Source organism: Drosophila mauritiana, chromosome 3R (assembly GCF_004382145.1).
Source record: "Drosophila mauritiana strain mau12 chromosome 3R, ASM438214v1, whole genome shotgun sequence".
NCBI lineage: Eukaryota > Metazoa > Arthropoda > Insecta > Diptera > Drosophilidae > Drosophila > Drosophila mauritiana.
Window position 1 is genome coordinate 28,593,318 of NC_046670.1, and position 21,262 is coordinate 28,614,579.

General features: G+C 45.5%; 2 protein-coding genes across 8 annotated transcripts in view; one reads left to right on the plus strand and one right to left on the minus strand.

Annotated features, from left to right (window-relative positions):
- Positions 1 to 39: 39 nt before the first annotated feature.
- LOC117145785 (ferrochelatase, mitochondrial) lies at positions 40 to 1,872 on the minus strand. The gene is made up of 5 exons (XM_033311564.1): positions 1,775 to 1,872; positions 1,342 to 1,720; positions 965 to 1,066; positions 589 to 910; positions 40 to 529 (listed from the first exon to the last, which is right to left on the minus strand). The coding sequence occupies exons 1-5, from the start codon at positions 1,809 to 1,811 to the stop codon at positions 215 to 217; spliced, it is 1,155 nt and encodes a 384-aa protein (XP_033167455.1). The 5' UTR covers positions 1,812 to 1,872; the 3' UTR covers positions 40 to 214.
- A 300-nt stretch (positions 1,873 to 2,172) lies between these two features.
- The window catches only part of LOC117142622 (rho GTPase-activating protein 100F), a 34,404-nt gene continuing 15,314 nt past the window's right edge, over positions 2,173 to 21,262 (plus strand). For 3 of the 7 annotated variants that reach the window (XM_033306708.1, XM_033306710.1, XM_033306709.1), the window contains exons 1-2: positions 2,185 to 3,458; positions 7,403 to 7,702. In XM_033306708.1, coding sequence (XP_033162599.1) covers positions 7,616 to 7,702 — 87 coding nt within the window. In that variant the 5' untranslated portion in view covers positions 2,185 to 3,458; positions 7,403 to 7,615. Of the gene's footprint in view, positions 3,459 to 7,402; positions 7,703 to 21,262 lie in introns of all 7 variants that reach the window. The other 4 variants (XM_033306715.1, XM_033306711.1, XM_033306714.1 and 1 more) reach the window with 3 other exon arrangements.

Genomic DNA, 21,262 nt, shown 5'->3' on the forward strand with positions numbered 1-21,262 from the left:
GATGTTTTCCCAACAAAGCTACTACTCCAAAACCATCTGTGCATTTTTATACTGTTCAACAGTGTCTTTAATTAAAGCGGAAAGAAATGAACACCAGTATGTGAAAACCAATCCCCCAGAAACCCAAATGAATGCATAAATGTTCTCGTCCAGCTGCAGCACTTGAAACGCTTGTCACGCAGTGCTTCCCAGACCCGCAAGTTGCCTTGGCTGCTTAGTTCGAGCAGAGCTGGCGGTACCAGCTTTTGCTCTCCCTGCACTTTGGATTGGAGCACATGGGACAACGCATGAGGAACTTGGGGTTGACTGCCTGCTGGGACTTCAGGTGGTCTGCCACAACGTTTGTCAGGGCGTCGATGAACAGCGGGTGGTCGTTGGGGGCTGCAGCTCGACGGATTTCCTCTACGCCGACCTCCTTGGCCAATTCGTCGCAGTACTCGATGTCGAGCTCATGCAGCGTCTCGATGTGCTCGTTCACGAAGGCAATGGGCACAAGGATGAAGTTCTTCAGGCCTTGCTTAACATAGCCCTGTAAAGATGGGCTTGGTTTTAGTGCATGGGAATGGAAATACGGCCTTGAAGTCACACCTTAATGGCATCATCAGTTGCGGGCGCCAGCCAGGGTAGCGGGCCCACCTTGGATTGCCATGCCAGGCTATAGGGATTCGTCTGACCAAGTTCCTGCATCACCATGTGTACGCTAGCACCAATCTCCGAGGGATACGCGTCGCCCCGGTTCACAGCCTTAAGGGGAAGGGAGTGGGCAGTGAAGAGGATGACCACATCGTTTCGTTTCGTCTCCACAAATTTGGCCAGCTCGTCACGAATTCGCTGGGCAAACGTTTTGATTAGAAGTGGATGGGAGCCCCACCGGTCGATAATGCTCCACTTGATATCCGAGGGCAGATCACTGAGGTAAAGAGGGGGTCAAATATACAGCTGTAATTGTGTATTCCTAACTCACTTGCTCCGATAATGGGTGAATATGGAGTTAAAGCTGGATCCGGAGGTGGCGCAGCTGTACTGTGGATATTGTGAAAAGAGTACAACGCGCTCTGGTTTGTCGCTGCAATTGAGTTAAAAGTTTATGTTTAAATATTAACATGTATCCCTTAAGAAGCGCCAAATGACCCTAAATTCCAGGTATAGGTTTCAGTAATTTGTCCAAAAAGTCAACTGATAAAGCAATAGCAGGATCTTGAAACTTGCATTCGAAGTCTATACAAACTTATTTACTATAACGTATGTTATTGTGAGAGTCTGTTAGTAATATATATAGGTCAATTTCACGACCCTCGGGATATTTACATCACTCTTGTTCTACTTCTCGACCACACTCACTTTTCGATCTCGGCCAGCGTGTTCTCGGTGAGGGGATTCACGTAGCGGAAACCGACGTAGTGCTTGTGAGGTGCTGTCTCCGGGGAGATTCTGTCCAACTGCTCGCACATCAGCTGGCCCTGCAGCTCGGTCCACTTAAGAATCGGAGAACCACCGCCGATCTCCTTGTACTTCTTCTGTACCTCGGGCGTTCTGCGCTGGGCGATCCACGGACCAAGACGGCTCTGCACCGGCAGCTGGATCATGTCCCGGTCGGTCATAATACGCAGTAGGTAGTCGTGCACCTGGTCCGTGTGGGTCGGACCGCCCATGTTAAGCATTAGGATCGCGGTCTTCGGTTTCTGGCCGCTCAGGTGGCGTACGCCTCCCGCCAGACCACCTGTGGAGGAATGTGTAGGAATGGCCTGGGAACTGTATCCACTCGAATACTCACTTGCCAGTCTGCAAAGCCTTGTGTTATGCAAAAACATAGTTCCTTTTAAATTGACCCAAATTGATTGCACCGGTGTCGAACAGTGTTACCAGTTGCTAAAATAGTTGAAATACCAAAATGTATGATCCCACAGATTCTTGAGTTTTTCAGAACGTAACAGAGTTCTGTAAAGAAGTAACCGTCACGCCATCTATGTATGTAAGCTGTCAACTATTGCTCAACAGTAATTAAAATATTATCATATGTATTTTTGTTATCATTTGTAAAATATTTTCTTTTTAATCACATTTACTATTTAATTTCTTTTTATTGAAACCGAAACCAATATCTAGTATATACTGTTCTTCAAGCACACAACAGGAATTTTTCGCGCCTGCGTCCTTGTTTCTCTCCCTTGTCATCAACGCTGCGTGCAACGGTAAAAGCTGACTGTGGTGCAGTCTCGCTCTTGCACGCTGCATTTCGCTCTCGTCGCTTGCTGCGAGTGTTTCGTTTCCTCCGATTAAATAATATTTTGTAGTTTTTCCACCGAATGCAGGCACAATTGCTGCGCAAAAACACAATAAAACACGCGGCCCAGGGTCCCAAAAGTTAAGGAAGCTTGAAAAACAACCAAAAGTGCCGTTTAACATCGGAGAAAAGCAAAAGGACAAGCGGCGCAGCACAGTGAAAAAAACGTAGGGAGTTTTGGAGTGAGTGAGAGGGAAGGAGCGCCACCGCGGTGGTGGGTGTACGTGCGCGAGTATTAGTGATGTGTCCCTGTCCGTGTTATCGCCACCAGCATTAAAGTGCTCCAATTCGTGGCGCACGCGCATGTTAACTAGCGCTCTCTTGCTCTCTTTCTCGACTTAGAAGAGGAACAGGATATTTTATTATACTGAAATTCGTACGCAGGAAATTCGCATAGTTGCGAAAGCTTCGCGCTGCCACACGGACGCATTCCGCTACGGGCTCCCCGCACCACCCACACACTCTCACACCCGCCTGCCGCGAGCCCACACACACGCGCCCGCAAGCACCCTCGCGCACAGATCAATGAAAAGGCAAAAAAATAAATTGCACTTTTTCCGGGAACCAAAAACATGTTGAAATTATCTCATAATTTACGCAAAAAATGCCGCAGCAAAAAAGTTGCATGGGAAGCCGTGAATACGACGAAAGTGTGAATCGAAATCGAAACGAAAGGCAACGAAAGACGGCGGAGAAAGGAGCAAAGAGAGGCTGCAAGGATGTACTGCTTCTCGAAATCCCAAGCCATTGACCACCGAACCAGCGATAAGTCTCTAACAACAAAAACCCGCACCTAGCCAATTGCGTTTTGCATTTGCATTCTCACTGCCCCGGAAGTAAAAGCAGCTTCAGCGGAAATTAAAACAAATCAAAGCCGAAATAAAAGGCAACGCTAGCGAGCGAAAGAGATAGACATTTTTAGAGAAAAAGAGAGAGCAAGAGAGAGCTACCAAAGAGAGCAAGTGCATCCTCTTCACAACGCGGCACACATTTACGACCGGTGACTGCAACTAGCCCACTCCCACACCTCCGCCCCTCTCTTCAACCCGGCCCCAGTTGTCCCTTGCAATTTGTGATCTCATGTTTTCATAACTTGGGCAGCAGCCGTTGGCACGGATTAGACGCAAAACGTCAAGCATTAGGACGTCAGGAGGAACCCAGTTCCACAGTGCAGGTGAGTTTTCAACAAAGGGTCCTATCCAGGAATCTCACGGGCGGCGATGCAGTCGACAGCTTTTAGTTAATTAAAAAACTATATGAAAAGTGACAAGTCCGTCAAGGGAAATGACCTTGTCGCTGTCAAATTCGGCTTTGCTTTTTGATAAGGCTCTCCCACAACTCCAATAAGCGATCACTTGTGGCGAGTGATCAATTTACTATTAAAACAAATCCTGTTTCCAGAACTTCTAATGCTTGGATACTTTTTGAATACTTTTTGAAAGAAACGTCTTCTGATAGGCTTTTATCATTCATTGTAGTCATTGGCTGGTGAAGGTTCCAATTCATTTGGATAAAAACATGGCATTTCGTCCAATCAATTCGAGCAAATGTAACATAAAGCGGAGTCTATTCCAGCAGCAAATTATTTCAAGATCTCCACTATCACACCATTAGAAATAATTTAAGAACAAGTGAAAAAGTGAACAGAAAGCAAACCATACCGCGACATTAACAATCAAAAATCTTTTTTGGACGTTTTTTATGCTCAAAGCCACCATTACTTTTTACACCCCGAATCGCCCCTTCAGTCCACGAAACTACCCCCAAGTTAAAAGCTTTGCTCCAATTTACCAGCAAACAGAAAACTTTGTGTGGAGCCCCATGCCATAAAAATAATTTAAAAAAGCCGAGCCGCACAACTATCTTAATTTTTTGTTAGAACTAAAGCCCCATGTATAAAAAAATTGTAGCAAAAATGGATTTCCATAGATAGCATTTAAATCGCTACTTTACAGTAGTTTTCTCTCTTTGAGAAGCACAAGCATGATGATTAACTTATTTTAAGGCAGTATATGTGAACAATATAGAAAATATTTAACAGAAAGTATCCTCAAAATTTCATATTAGTTCGTTTGGTCCTTGTGTGTGTGGTATAAGCCGAGCTGTACGTGTGGATGGCGGCTTCCAGGCTGTGCAGCCATAATTCCATCCTTTTGATTCTGCTCTCACTAATTAGATAAACCCACGGTTTCGCCGCAACTTTGCTAGTTTCTATGGTTTCGAGCATATTTTTGGCATTTTAACGCGACATCTATCCGCCGTCCAAGTGGCGAGTTGGGAGCTCCAAATTCGGAGTTGCGAGTTCCTAGTTGCGGGTGGCATGTTGCACAGTCGCCTGGTGAGGCACCGGAAGAAAGGACCACATGGCGCGACGCGACTGCACTGCAAATTGGGGTTTTGCCGATGATGGGCGCCGATCTGAAAAGTAGATGATCGTAATATCGATTATCAAGAGTTGTTGTGGGGCCTCTTCGCTCTACAACTAAAACTGAGCCGATAAATATAACTTCTAAAAGGAAGTATCCTTTTTTTGCCTCAGTGGGTGTGCAGTCGCATGAGCGTGCGGCAAAGCCCAGTGGGTGTGATGGTGGGTTTGTGGGTGAGGGTGCGACGGTCCCCAGTGGTGGGTCTCTGTTTCTTGTTGCGATGTTTATTCCTTTGTCGGGTGCTACTAACCAGTCAAAGTGTGGACAAGGGACTGATGGGGAAGGGGCGTTGTGGATAAACTTGAACGCAGCAATAACCATACCAAACCAAATAATGCCATGATGGGGTTACAACTGAGCCCAAAGAGGGAAATCGATAAATCTGCCTGTCGTCATTGTAACACTGCCTCAAGCAAAAAAATTGTTAAAGTGTAAAATTTATATCGATATCTTTTTTTAATTTCGGTTTTCACTATTTATGACAATTTAGTTATAGATTTGGATTCTGCTTGGCGTTGCCAATTCTTTTTTGTTCTCGCACTTGCTTTCTGCGACAAGTCTCCGTTTTTTGTTATTTGATAAATGATTTGCCATTTTTGCCACTGGAACGGAGTGCGGGCAAGCTTTGTCACTCATTTATGCACACACATAGCGAGCTCGATTTATGATGTCATTATAATACATTTTATGCGTGCATAGACAACATTCCCGGCGACTGGCGACTGGCGACTGGTAAAGTTGTTCTCGATGTGGTAATGGGTGTCGCTGCTGCTGTTGCTGAACACCCGGGCAACATCTCTCCTCGTGACTGCTGTACTCTGTCGCTGCTGCCACTGTGACACAAAGTATCTTGTATCTGCATGTTCCAGCTCATGCAGCTCCCCGCACGGATGCAGTGCACCCGCCTAGAAAGGAATTATGAATAGACATTTTTCAGTTCCATACCTAGTACACCCGGCAGTGATGCTGTTTAAGCTGTGTGAGCAAAATATCTGGTTCTATCCACTAACACATATGTTCTTTCCAGTATTGCTTGTTCAATGTATTTCGTATATGTATTTCCTCTTTTTTCCAAATTTCGGAATACAATTTCTAGACTCTTTATAACCTCCGCAAGGAAAGTCTTTGACATCACTGGAACTAGCGATGGAAACTGGCAAGGAAATCAGTTGTCAGTGACGCAGCTGGACCCCCTGACATGTTCGTGAGGACATAGCTCCACATTCTTCTTTGTACATTTGAATGTCCTGTGCACGATTGTAACATTTTTCATTGCAATTACGGCGGGAGCAACGGAGGAGGAGTTCGAGGGGGCCAAGCTGCTTTCTGGAAAAAAATCTGGAGTTGTGGCATTGTGCCATCCAAGGCTTTACTGGCTTCCTTTAATGTCGATGACAGTGATCATCCCGATGATGATGATGATGAATAATCTGACTGAGGATGGCATAGGGGCCATTCAATGTTAAGCCATTGGGTGTTGACTTTTATTGGCTCCTGTATGAATGAAATAAATATATGTTGCTACACTTTTTTGTATCCCTATTTGTTTTTTTTAATAAAAAACATAACATTAATTTTGAGGGCAAAGAACTGTTACTTTCTTCACTTAACAGGAAAATGTATGAAAAGTATTAACTACGCCTTCATTATTGCGGTACAAGCATTTCCAGTCCTCGCCAGGATCTGAAGGAAAATGTTCCTCGCAAGGGCCTAGCAAAAAGCAAGTTCAGCTTCCTAACGAAAACTGGGCCAACACAATTAGCCCAAAGGCCAGGCTGGTCCGCTTCATTACCATAAATATACAGCTATGCGAATGAGCGCGCATTTTGTCAACTTGCCAAGGATGTACCAGTACCAGAAGTGGCCCACATTCGCTAAAAACCCTCAATGCAAGAAATGTGTCCTTGGTTAGATATAATTAATGTTTAAAACTTTAATATTACCATAAATATAAACATTTTTGTATAATCTTACAAAGTATTCATCTGATTGGAAAGTGGAATATAGTTAAATGTTAAAACTTGTAGCATACTTTTTGGGAGATTACATGCGGTAGCAGACAGTGTCCCATCAATGTGGTCCCTCTGCTTTCTTCCCTTTCCTTTGGTATCCTCCTCCGCAGTCTCACTGCTTAGCGAACATTGTTTTATTTATTATTTACTGAGGACGAATGCCAAGGATTGCAATTTCAGCGCTATAAAATCAGAGACAGACAGCTACCCGATATATGCATAATACGCAGGAGCAGTTGCGACGAGAACTGTCCAAGTGCTCGAATGCCTTGTCAAGCAAATGCACATGACACATGTCAGACTCGTGGCTTCAGACCCGCGAAGTGTAAAGCTTCATTAAGTTAGGCATTACGAGACACACTGACAGACACACCCAGCGATATAGTTAGAAATATTTGCTCTGTCTACTCGGAAACTAAGTATACATATATTTTCTCAAATTTTACATTATTGCTAATTTATAACGAGGGATTGTCAAGATTGTCCCCGAAATTTTGAATTGTTCACGCACAAGTTTAATCTATAAGTTACGGCCATACGTGGCCCACTGTACCTCGAACATGAGGCGTCCTAGTGGCGACTAGATGTGCCAGCTTGTTGACAGTCATATGACAGTAAATACTTGTTTATGGCTCCGAGCTCGTTCTTTACTCATTACTGCCTCCGCTTTCCGATTGCAGGAACACTCCACTCGCAACGAAACCCGGACTTGCATTTTTATATCGCATTTTTGTAAGGAACCAAAAGGACGTGTTCAGCATTGACCAAATGCCATCGCTACCAGCAAGCAAATACGGCAATTAACAGAAGTTGCCTTCAAACGAAACCCCACCCACGGCGAGAGGAAGGACAGGAACGAAGGAAGCTATTCCCAATCGGATCCCCACTAATAAATGCAGTGGAAGAAGAAGTTTACTCGATTGAAAGCAGCTACTGGAAATTCGCGTGTGCGAAGAATGCTTTGTTGTGGACGCAGAAAGGTGAGTAACAGAAGGATGTGCATATAAGCTTCAAAAGATAACAGAAAATGTCCTTTTGATGCCTCTAACAATTAAACATATATGTATGGGTATTTCACTAGCGATACTCGTATGTATAAATATAAAAAGTGCTTTGGAAATTAGAGGAAGCGGAGTTGGAAGTTCCTCGATTGCGACTGCACTTAGTCGTCCTCTGAAGCGCCATAAGTGGGGAAATGGGCACAATCTGTCAGTCAATTGGGGGGAGCACCACGGTTCCCTTATCATCTTCGTGGCTGCCATAATAAATTTACAGTTTACGCCTGAATTTCAATGAAGACTTAATTGCAAAATCTGATTTATACGCTGCTGCCGGTGCCGCAGACGATGCGAGGACATGTGGATGGCTGCATGCCACTTTTTGGGGGCTGTTCACCTTTCGGGGTGGTGTTTGCACACAAAGTGCGAACATGTTTCCCCTCCTTCATACAAGCGATACACAGATGGCGACAAATTCAATTACAAGCCACACGTGTGCCGTCTATCGGACTTTAATCAAAGTTACCGCACTGTTTAATGCAATTTTTGAAATGAACTCCCGATTGAATGCCGAGTAATTGGGCTGAACAAAGGGGTTTAATCTGCTGGCCGACAGCACTTAATTTGATTGCGATTCGTGCTTAGTGGAATGGATAAGAGTGTTTACTCGACTGCTCCCACCTGGCCCGGCCACCTTATTCTCCGGTGGCTTGCCCCTACATTAGGCACCTAACAGAGCAAGGTGCTCCAGTTTGACTTGCATGGGGGAGCAGTGGGAAAGAAATTGAAATGTCTAGGAAGCTGAAAGGATGTTGTTTTTGCATCAGTTATTGATTAATAATTTTAACTTGAGAATTTATATAGGTTTCTGTTTATATAGGTTTCACTCTAATCGTTATAAATTCGAAATTCTAGACAACATGAAATGAAGGCAATATAATATATTTGAGCTTCTTTTTCATCGTCGATATCCTAGCAACGTTGTCATCACTGGTTGACTTCTAGGAACTTTGCCAGCCACCAGGAGAAACTTTATGATAAAGTCCTTGCGGATAAGTCCTTCGAGATGCGGTTGCCGACGCATTTGGAACGCAGCCACGCCCTGCTCTACCGGCTGTTTGTTTTAGTTATAGTTGATTATTTTTCTTTTCGCCGCGCTGCAAACTTTGACTTTGGCTCCCTGACATCGCAAAGTTTAACAAATAAATTAATTTACCCTCTGCACTGACGCCGAAGCTGCCTTCTTAATCGTCCCGCGGGGTTGGCGAGGAATTCAATTTGCTGTGGGGGAGCCCCTGTCCCGTTCGAAAATGTGCATCAGGCCCGAGAAAGCGGAGATTTGTCGAGAAATCTGCCAACTGATGAGGGCCAGAAAGGGTATTCCGGGCGCGCTGCCGCCTGGCGCCACTTTTAAATTGCATTTCTTGGCTTTTATAGCTGCCGTTGCTTTAATCAGTTTGGCGCCAGGCGCAGTAAATTGATTTGTTAAACAATTTTTAATTGAAATAAGACGCTGCCGGGCAGAATGTCAAACTTGTTTGCCAGTTCTGGTCGGCTTCCGTTTGCCTGGCACTTGAGGAGCGGCAAACAGCTGCAAAGTTGGTCAAGTGAGACGCATTGGCATTTCAATTGGCACACGAGTGTTGACTGGCAGCCAAACAGGCAACCAGGGATTGCAGGCGTGTCGGGGGGAGAAATCAGCATATTGCATTACAAATTGCAGGGTTGCCACTGCTAAAATCGAAACCAGTCAATGGGAATGTTTTGCCCTCTGAAATGGAGCAGGATGCTGCTGGAAGTTGGAAGTGCGGCATTTTTTGGCGGAATTTCAACGAATTCCGCTGCCGACGAGGCAGTAAATTATTTTGATTTATGTGCAACGACGCATGAGTGATGTGAAATGGCAGCCGTAAATGTGCATTGGCTGCATTTGAAACTTAATTGAAAATCTGACTGACAAACGCCAATATAGCGATTGAATTTTTCGCTACCGAATTCGTTTGTAACAAAATATGTTTCTGTTGGGGCTTGTTTCGTATGATTATATTCATAGCATTGTAATATGTGCCAACTAGCCAAAGCGTGCTTTAAGTTGACGAGGCTGTTGCAATAGATTTGTGGAGTACTTGCTCTAGGGCCTTTAAATGTTTGCGTGATTAGATGCCTGCTGAATGAAAGTTTATGAAAATAGTTGCGGCTGTGGCCGGCGGCACTTGATGTATAAGGAGCTGGCTGGAGGCTTTGTGGGAAACTTTTCCAACTTGTTTGCCATGCAGCAGCACGTTTAGAGCTTTGAAATGGCGCAGGACGATGCCATCCTCTCCTGGCATCTGGTCCTGATGTCTTCCTAGGCCTGGAGTTGGTGGAGTGCCATTCACAAATAAATGGCGGGCATTTAGGCAGCCGCAGTCTGGAGTCTTTCTTCGGCTGTTTGAGTTCCTTGCGAGCGGGCAACAACAATTGCAAGACGCAGCCAGGAAACTGGAAGCGACGACTAACACAGAGTTTTGCCTCACTGCAGATAAGGCTATTGCCTCAGCTGGAATTGCAGATGGAGATGGCGATGCTGGTTCTGTACACACACACTGCGAAAAGTGTCCAACTGAATAAAGATTCTTTTTGAATGGTTCGGAATACCAATACTTTCTGAAGTCAAATCTATTATTCGATTTGTATGTCCTTTTTTCTCACAGTGCCGTCGTCGTCACGGACACATCGCAGAGGTAGAAAGTTTTGCCCAAGACAAACACTGCCACAGCATTTCTCTCCCCATTGTCTTCCGGCCAACTGCTCCCGATATTCTTTTGCGATTTCTTTTGCCATTTTCTTGCAGCTTGCCTGCGCGACTACCGCGCCCGGGAAAAGCGTTTCAGCGCTGCTGCACCTCCTGGAATCCCACATCCCGTTCTATTGTTTTTGTTGCCAAATGATTTTGAAAAAAAGAACAAGCTAAAACTATTAATTGGCAACGCAGGTGTAGCGGTTTCTAATTGCTGCCAACGCAGCGCTAAAAGTTTTTCTCCCTTGGAGCTTAATAATCTTAATTTTGGGTGCATTGGCTTGGAAAGAGCTCTGATAGAGCCAAGTAGCTCGGAGCACGGCCCTTTAGGCATCCAGCTCACTGTTCGCTGAATAATTTGGTGTGTACCATTTTTGAAGTCCATATTGTAGCTTGCAGTTGGGGCCGTTATATCACAGCAAACGGTATTTAACTACAATCAGTTAACTAATTGATTAATCAGGGAGTTGAGCGTATTTGGATCGAAGCGAGCTAAGTTTCCGCTCGCTATTGCCCCGCTGCACAACGCGTGCCAACTGGCCCAAGGATGGATTCCAAGCCTTACCTCGTTAGGGATGCTTACGTGCCTCAAAATCCAGTCCATACTTCTTCTGCTCGACTCGCCTCAGCTATGTACGTGCCCTTCATTTGCGCAACTAATTGCGAAAGTCTTACGCAACTACGGGAGACAGTCGTCAGTAGTGAGTGTCGACGGGCGACGTATTGAAATGTTGCCGTGTTCATCGAAGAGTCGAGTTTGTTGCGTGCACGTAAAATATTTGCCTGTCACTGGGGCGCTCTTTTCCATCGGGGGACTGTCGAACGTGTTTATATTTTGCAGTCGGCCGAACCGTGTTCCATCCTCTTGACAGTTGACTTATAGCCGGGATCCAAGGACGAAGCACCAAGGACCAAGGACCCGGGGGTCATAGCTTTGCTTCGCTCTTAACTAATTTTTAATTATTTCCGTCGGCCGGGCGGCCCATTAAAATGATGAGCGGGAATTAGCCCAGCCTCCTGGTAATGATAATGGCCAGCCCATCGGCTGAGCCGAGTTGAGCTGAGCTGAGCTGAACTCTGTTCCGCTTTTTGTGTTTTCTGCTCTTGGCCTGGCTGGCTGACTTCGTGGGCTTCGGCTGGCTTTTAAGTGGCAATGCTGCGTATGACACAAATTATTTTTGGGCCATGAAAACATCAGCTTCTCGCCGAGCTGCGAGCATCTGTGTGCGGCGCAAATTGAGGACACTTTTTTGCAAGCAAAGTTGCACAGTTGCCAAAGAGTGATGGATGCACTGAGAAAAGCTTTTGGATGTCCACAACCTAAAATATTTTAAGTAAATAACTTAACATATCTCTCATTTTTGGAGTTAACATTTTAGTTTAAATCCCTAAATATGTTGGTATGCATAAAGTATATTCTCAAGCCGAGTTAAGCAAAAGATACAACAACTTGACATGGCCAATCGATTTGAATTACGTTCTGGATATTCTAATATGATCCGAGATCGAATCGTGACAGCTGCAGAAATTGCAGTGCTACAACGAAATTAACCCACGACCTGCAGTCGTACTGAAGGCAGCATCCACGCACACATCCACATCGCGACGCCGGTGCGCTAGTGTGCGTGGGTATCTGTGTGCGCACTAAAAGCGGTTTATGCCACTCACATGTAAACCCAGTTGCCTGCCAAGTGTTTGGCTGTTTGGATTCAACACCCACACACGATTGTTGTGTGGATAGGTCGTGGCTTTGCGTGTTCCAAGCAACTCAGCCACCCACTCGGCCACCCAGCCGCCTCCCCACTCCCCACTCCCCACTCCCCCCTGGGCTGCTCAAATTTTCTGTTTGCTTTGCTGTGGATTTCGCTACGTTTCGGCGGAATTCCCCCTGCCAGCGTCATCGGTCCCACTTTTTACTTTTCGTACCTTAAACGTATTTTGCATTTGCTTGGCACAGATCCGAAGGGGTTGGTGGGTTAAGGTTGGCGGGTGGGCTTTGGCATATTCTCTCTCCTCGCTCTTCTACCCCAGTTCTCTTTTCCCGAATTTCTCTCTGGCGCAGGGAAAGCTTTTGTAGTAGAGAAAAAGGAACCATTTTCGTTGTTGTTTATTCCCCCTGTTTTATTTCCTTTTTCTGATAAATTCTGTGGGTCTTGCGGCTGTGCTTCTTTAGAGTGCCCAGAGTAAAGAAAAAGTTTTTAGGACATTTTTTCAGATTGGCAAGTTGTGCTCTACATGCAATATGAATTGACTTCAAAGGGTAAATACGAAACACAGATTAAGTCCTTGCTGTGAAGATCAAAAATATAATTGGGGGGTCATACCATTCCTCTTCTGTACAACGCATCAAAATACACAATTTCAAATAGATATTCCAACCACATCAATAGATTCACCAAGTTTATAAATAAATGAGTTTAAAAGTTTATTAGAAGTGTTTTCAGTGCCGTAGCAGCAGTATGTTTGTGGATGACAGTCATTGTGCGTCCTCCTTGGTATTTAGTTTTCAAATCTGAAGATGATATTTTAGTGCAGGTGTTTCAAACCGAGATATCTTTACGGCTCAGATACAGCAAATGCCATCAATTAGCCTGGAGAACAAGGCTGGCCCTTGGGTCATGACATGTAACTAGCGGGTACAGGCGAAGACAGGGCCAAAATTGTGCCAAGGCTTTGCAGGTTTCGAATGTGATTGATGGGAAGTGGGGGAAGCGGACTCGATGGGGGAGCAACGTTTGCATAGTTGATGTAGCATTTTCACGCCAATTGCGATTAGTTGTTAACGCCGACTGCAATTAGTCTAGTGCCAAGGCAAACGCCGGCGGCATTAATTGCCGATGAAGGCACTTAAAGGGCAATTTAGCGTGGGCCTTACCAGCCGCTCCACTCCCCGCCCTCGACCGCGTAACTGGGACTTACCTTTGAACCCGAATCGCAGTCTCTAAGCGGATTATTCCTCACGAAAGGGCGGCACAAAACTTTGCATAAATCACTTGGGGCACAGCATCAAAGCCACATCAAACTTGGACTCTCGGCCCACCTTTTTTATTCTTCCCTGACCACTCTAACTTCGGACTGAGAAGGCTTACTTCAACTTTGGACCTCTGAAAAAATGCATTAAGTAGAGGATCAATATGTGTGTTCCCGTTGGACTTCTTAAGAGGTTGGCGATTCGGGATAGGCCTGGGAGGTGGATGCAGTGTTACCTGCGCAGCTCAAACATCACAAGAAATATCAAATTTCAATTGCCTTATATATGGAAAAAGGATTTTTAACATATGATATGATTAAAATGCAATTATAAGACGTAGCGTAGTCAAATCAAGAGCGTAAATCATATACTATTTATATTTATGTTCTCGGGTTATTGTATGTTTTCAGTACATAAAGTTCATGAAGGGATATAAATATTTTTGAGTTCGATTTCGTTTTAAGCGGCGCGCTGCTGCGAGCTCAATTTGCTGCGCCTGACAAATTTCAATGACAAAGAATTTTTCCTCTCCGGAAGTTTGTGATTAGCCGTTCGCATCCGGCTGCCAAAGTCTCTGGATAGATTCAATGACCCAGTACAGTGGCTAGAAAAGTGCCGAGTGTACCCCACTGTTTGCGCATCTTATCCGCGCAGGCGTCTATGGTGCGTATACGTAACGTGTTGTATTTCGGGGAAATATCATCCTCGTGTGTGTTTGCCCATCTGCGAATGCCCGGGGTCGCCTGCGCCTTGGAAAACACTTTTCGTAGTGCATTCATTTTGCATGTCCGCCCGGCCTGACAGTTGATTGCCTGTCAGCGGTGTGCTGCCGGATTGGCGGACCAAACTGACCCACATAAGAGTGGTGCGGTGGTGTTGGTGTCGATACGAGAGTGTGGGAGCGAAGCAGCTTTTGTGAATGATGTGACCACCACACATACACACGCTAGCCCCAATCTCTGCACTCGTTTTCCTATCAATTGTAATGCGTTTTTAATGGCAGCGTCTTATCTGTTTGTGTCATCGGCACGAGGCTGTTAAACATATTCATAATGCGGCCCGCCTCCCAACCAATTGGCTTTGTTTCGCTACGTTGATTCGAACGGCTTGATATGATATACAAACATTTAGACAAGAGCCATTGTGTTGGACCTTTATCATTCATAATGTTTGACTGTCATGCCAGCCGGTCCCGCAGCGCTTTTGAGTTGGGTCCACTGCCCACCGATTTTCTATGATTGGCACTTTGCCGGCATTGCCTTTCATTTGGCACTTGCTTTCTTTAAATAGTCCTGTGCCTGTAATTGTTATCAATGCCGGGATTAGGGGCACTTTCCCACAAGTGTGCATGGGAGTCAATTGAAGGCTTAAGTGGTACCGTGGAAATGATTTGAGTGGGATCACTTAGCGTTGGCCGCAACAAGACCTCAACAGGATGATGCAGGACATTGAAAACATAGTGAAGCTCAGTTTTCAAAGCTTGTGAATCGATTACAATCAAGCTTTGAAATCGGTTTGATTTGACTAGAATCCTGAGTATGGAAATTTTGAATAGAAGATCTGGTGTATTTGCAGAATTTGGGGACCCACATTAAAAAATCGATAGGAGCTGAACTGTTGCCAAGATAAAAACCATTGTGCTGGGCTATGTCAAACTGCATCTGTTATTTTGAAAAATGGAGTGTGAAAAATATTCGCAATTAACGACGCTTTATAATCTATTATGCAATTCCAAAGTCCTGGACATTTTGGACAAGTTCAAGAGCGATTGGGCGGAATCACATCTGGCAATGCCGGTCCAGCGAGCCCAGTAGAGGGACTCTGCCTTCTGGTCGACAGCAGAAGTTACTGGCAGTCCGTCATCCTGGCGCGTATCAACTCAATGCCCGAAATCCCGACTGCCAATTTTTCCGTGTTGAATAATTCAAATACATACACACACAGAGCGCAAACGCACACCAGTGTCCAAGTGCCGAAGTTTTACGAGCCAGAGCTTTCGCTCCCGTTACACAAGAAAGTTTTCCAACTGCAGGAGAGAGTGTGGGAGTTCGTGTGTTGTGTGTGTGCTGCTTTTCCTGTTTGTGAATGTATTTTGCTCCAATTTCGCCGCACTTCGGCTCGCGCTTTCCCGTTTCCCGACTTCGGAGTGCGCTCGCCGGGTCAGCGTGTTCAATACGCAAGGTTCAGTTGAGCGCGCCGGACGTTTGACTCGTGGTCCGTTCGCCGAGACACCGTTACAGCAGCAGCGTCGTGCGTGCGTAGTAGTAGCCGACCACATACACACACACAGACGCAGAGTTCGTGGCGTGTAGTAAAACTCATTAAACAGCAACTTATTCAATACTATTTCACGCACGCGGGCAACGGCGGTGGAAAAACGCGCGCTTAACAGAGGTCCTCGAAACCGAGTCGAACGGCATTCTCGCCATCGCCGCGGCGGACTCTGAAAATTATTGCACAAAAGCAAACGAAGCGCGGCGATAAAAGCTAAATGTCGCGGTAAATTGCCTCGTTCGCCCGATCAATACCAAAAAGCCAAGAAGGAATCGCAGAAAAACGACAGTCAATTAAAACGTTCTTATGGAATACACACATATTATTTTTCAAGGCGAAAGCAAATCTACACTGGGTAAACAAGCGCCATCAAATGTGGTGGAGCCCAGTGCACGTGTCCCTGTGTGAAATGTGTGTGCCAAGCGAATAGTAATTTATTAAGCCCAGACAACGCTGTGTTGTGTATACACAACGCAATTTCTTCAACGACTTATTCATTTATGTGTGCCTGCCCCTTCACTCCGTTTTTTTTTTACTGTCCCATATACAGACACAATTTTTGTTGCTAAATGCGTTGTCTCACGCCCCCTCACACACACAGGGGCAGATACATATATAGCCACCCCACCACCTCTCCCGCGCATAGAGACAAATGGGCACATGGCTCTGGAGCAGACGCACACACTTTAGGTTCAACAGCCCGACGATTGCTTGGGAAGGATAACGGAGCAGGAAGCCAGAAGCGGGGAGCAGGGAGCGGGGAGCTGGGATGAAGCAGCCATTATGTTCGACAAGGCTAACCCACGTAGCCTGGCCCGCGTTGCGTATACGCCGCGTTGCTTGCTGCCAGTTGCCAAACTCTCGGGATTTTTGAAGCTTTCATCTTTTGTCTGCAAAAGTGGCAGAATGTAATTTTTGGCATTTACTTGCCGCCCTTGGTCTTAGCACGTCTGCAGAGTAAACCCAGTGAGCCACCAGTGAGTCCTACGCCCACACACCGCGCCCTGCCCAGTTTATATTGCCAAAGCAGCCGCGCGGGAAATGAAACCAGAGCTGGTGGCATTGCCTTTATCTGCACTGAGAGAAAGTCCCACTTCACGGGTTTAATTCTATTAATTCTCTTTACAAATGGGATCATGTCGTAAATCTCTTTATATTCAGAATAAAACTCCATCTCTCAGAGTTCCGCCAGCAAATCTTTTCAAGAACCATTTCTCCTGATTTTAGTCCCTTCGGGAATATTGATCCCGTTTTTTGACCTATGACTTAGATATGTTTTTATTGGCCGATAGCATAACTATGAACTATACCTATGTTCAAAGGCAGAAAAAACTTTGCGCTGCCTCCTCTTGCTGTGTTGTCTGCAAATTATTCGAGGAGCTTTTGTTTGGAGCTGTTGGTCTGTTGCCTGTGTCCCGTTTTAATTTAGTATGTCTGAAATTAATGAAATTTTCGCGCGGCCAGACGAAATTATTTTTCCCTTACTCGAGTGAAATACGCGATGCCCGATTGTTCCGCATCCCTTTTTTGGCCGGCACTCTGTCCGTTGGAATTTAGTTGGGGGAGACCGCACTTAAAGATACATTTAAATCAATCGAGTAGAAATTTGAAAACCGTTTTGGCAAGCGACGGCGCAGATGGAGTGCCATGCTTCGGAATTCGCCATTGGCAGAGCAGCGTGAAAGGCAAACATAAATATTTCGCTTGGCAACTAAAAAGCTGCCTAAACGGAACCACACACACACTGGCACGTGGGTCAGGGGTCAGAGGGCTCACTTATAGATACAGTTATCATGGCTCTTGTGTGCTTAGAAAATGGAAAGCGGATGAGGACCTGAGCGAGGGAAACGAAACGAATTCATGATACAAACGGAACAAAGCCTTAGTACGTGTGAGGGAGCAACAAAATACGTATCAAATTATAGCCTAAATAGCAGTTACGAAACCACCGAACCACGAGCAAGGATAAAGCATACAGCGAACTAGGTTTACAGAGGGCACAACGCGAATCGAATCGCGGGCTGCAGAACTATCGATTAAAGGAACAACTCAGCATATCCCTTCGACTGCCCACGCACAGTGGACCAACGATTCCTTATCCCCTATTGGAAGCGAAACAAGCAAGGTGGCTGCCACAAAGTTAATGTGTGATAGCGCGACCACGGGATGTTTCCTGACCAGAAGCAGCCATCGCAAGGTGAGTGTGTCCAATATGAACGAACGCTGTGTGGGGCTTGTTTAAGAATAGCATCTTAAGTAACATGGCCTCGAGCGGGCATACTATGTTTATGATTATGGCTTCGTTTTTTAAGCAACAATTTGTGTTGTGTTGGGAATTGAGCATTCAAGGTCACAATCTGTGCGTCTAGTATTCATTCGCCTGCTGAGTATCCAGGATCTTTGTCCAAAGTAATTCGAATTCTCATGTTCTAAAGAATTTGTCTAGCCAAGGAAATATATTTCCACAATATCTCGCTGTAGTTGTTGTGCTGTTTGGTGGAGAAGCAAAAGCACAATGCCCACTCACTGTTATTGAAAAATATTTTTTCGCTGGCAATGAACAAACAAATATGCGTTAAACAAATAATGTTACATACTTTATGGATGCTTGCAGCGCAGGCCAACGAACCCTTTCGAATCAGTTAGTGCAAGGGACGCTAGAGGAAGAAACAAAAACCACGAATAAATAAACCAACTTTGAACTTGTGTTGATAGGTGGTCGGAGCAACCCGGCCGTTGCCCCGCGGCTATCCGCCAGCCCATGAGAGCCCACTTAGACTCATAATCGCTTTTTGTTTATTTACACACGCATACAGTCGGGCAGCCGCAGATTGCAACTTTCAACTACTTTGGCAGACGGCGAAGGGTGCTTGAAATATTGAAATAAAATGCTATCAAGTCCTTGGAGCGGGTGCTAAAAATATTTGCATAGATAATGGCGGGCACGAAACTGTTTGCGCACTTCTTCCCTTCGGCTGGGTAATGAATTTTTTTGGGGGACTTAAAGCAGAATACTGGGATCTTTAAGGGATCGCTTCAACAGACTAAAAACCGTGAATATTTAACATATGTTTTCGATATCCTTCTTAAGGAATGATATAGGATTTTGTGATCTAAAAGTCAAAATGACTTCTTTCTCAAAAGTTCCTATCATCTCGCGCTTTTTTTGCCCTCGTATCTGTGTCCTGGTGTTTGTCCTGCACTCTTTTGTCGCTCAGCTTTTCTACACGCTTCATCCTGCGGCGCGGCACTTCGGAAAGTACGGAAGCTTAAGGCCCTCGATCCCGATATGCCGATATCCTGGCGCTCGGCTTAGCTGTAAGTGTGTGGGTGAGCGTCCTGGATATACATAATTGCATAATGCGCTGCTGGGAGCGCGTTTGCCGCCATCTTTATATGCTCCATTGTTTGCTAGCTTGCAAATTTAAATTTAATCAATAAATCACGTATACGCCGGGTGCGCTGTACCCACGACTGTTCGGCCAGCACACTCATTCCCATTTACATTCCCGCTCCATGACCCTCAGCCGTCTCCTGGGCTGACGGAGTCACCGCCACAATGCGGCTTGTGTCACTTGTGTTGTCCTCGTGGTTGTTGCCTTGTTGTTTGCCTTAATTTGCGGTTATCTCGACTGGCGCCCCTGCACCAGCCAAATCCAAAGCAATCCAATCTGATTCGAGCCAAGCCACAGCTCCTGCCCCGCTGCCACCGGGGGAAATGTGAATGTGCCCCACTCTCTGTTCCTGTGCCACATATTTTGACATTAGCGCAGCTGCAACTGACAACTATTATTAACAGGGGAGTGGAACGCTGTGCATTTGGCATTTAATTGTAATTGTTGTCAGTGGGTTCGGTGGATTTCGGACGATAGCTGGATGACGGGTAATTGGCGGTGCCTGCAGGCGCTGCCTGGGAATTTTAGTGGGGATTTAAATTTATAATTATTCGGTCTTTGTTTGCGGCTCAGGTGGAATTCGGTTTCGGTATTCGTTCGGCTTGGTTCCTAATGCTTCGTAATATAATTTTCCGGAATAGTTTTGTGTAGTCCAAGGAAATGGTTTTGTGTGAAGAACGTTATGAATGCCAAACAAACGTACGATGTAAATTAAAGCTAACGGAGCAGAAATCCTTCGTTTACTTGCTGGCCGGAACACAATTTGTTTACGAGAACAATTTATGCAACCAACATTTTACAAAAGTACTGTGGTGAATTTTCCGAAAATTATTTCTCGTGAATTTAACAATAATGTTGTGCGGAAATTCAGTGGTCACGTGGGCAGCACGAAAAGGCCTTCTAAATCGGGTTTGGGTGAACCAATTTCCCGAGGGTGGTTGGTTGCCTTCTTTTGGCTTTCCCTGTGCTGCGCACGTAATTCGACCAGTTTAAGTACCATAAGACAAATAACATGACTTGCTGTTTCGTATCGAGTTATTAATTACTCGGCGTTGGCAAAACAAAATCTATTTCATCAATTCGAATATAGCCGAGGCAATAATTCTCCTTTTGGTTTGGGCAATCTAAGCATCGCCTGGATGAATTGACACAGGGATCGAGGCGAGCACATCAAGCCGAATCACACGCCCTGTCAATCAATCAATGCGTTGGACAATCCATCACCCAACGGCAGATGGAGGACGGGGGTCAAACAGATGGCAGATACTAGGACTACCGAAAGGCAAGGCGGGGCCGGAAAACAAATTCGGTTCTTGCCGGAATCGCCCCAAGACTCAGTCATTACAATTATGGCTAGTCAATTATTAACCTGGCCGGGAAGTGACGCACTCTGCCCACGCTGTCGGTGAACCAGAGCGCTGCGGAGTGATTAGTCCTAGCCCCATCGAGTACACTGAGGGAAACGTAAAGGTGATGACTTCTTATTTCGTTTGCTAAAGCATTCGAATTTTGTCTAGTTTTTCTATCAGAGGGATAGGTTTCGACAGCTAATGGCGTCTGCGCTGGCATAATTACAATTTTAGTCACTTTCCGTTTTCGGGTGTTTATTTTTTATTTGGCTGCAGAGGCACCAAAATGGTTTTATTGATTTGTGTTGTCACGCAACTGGCTTTAATGGCCCCTGCCTTTCTCTCGCTCCTCGGTCGCAGGTCCAGTCCAAATTAGTTTTTGCCCCAACAGAAACTGCCAGCAAGAAGATTCATCCATAATTAAAAAAGCCTGCCAAAGTCAGTTCTCAATATGTGATGTCTTGAGGATTTTCAATTAGTTGTCGTCACCCAGTGGGAAGCCGAAGGAAAGAAGTGGGATGTGGGCGGCAGGGTGGTTTCCGTAGGCTCGCTGCTTAGGCAGCAACAGCAACGACATAATGAAGTTGAAATGAGTTTAAACCGGCAGCCCCAGAGGGTTCAGCCTTCGTTCTTCCATGAGTCACATGTGCGCCAGACGTTCACCAAAGACGCTTAATGTAAACCCGCCCTGGTAATTTGCATTTGCCGCAGCAGCACTCCTCAGCTTGGAGGGCAATTTCCCCATTAGTCCCCCCCCCCCAACTTATTGGATTT

Coding starts and splice junctions, on each gene's coding strand:
- LOC117145785 (XM_033311564.1), bottom strand. CDS start 1,811: ATGTTTTTGCATAACACAAGGCTTTGCAGACTGGCAA. Junction 1,067..1,341: donor ACGCTGGCCGAGATCGAAAA/GTGAGTGTGGTC, acceptor ACTCAATTGCAG/CGACAAACCAGAGCGCGTTG. Junction 911..964: donor TTCACCCATTATCGGAGCAA/GTGAGTTAGGAA, acceptor TCTTTACCTCAG/TGATCTGCCCTCGGATATCA.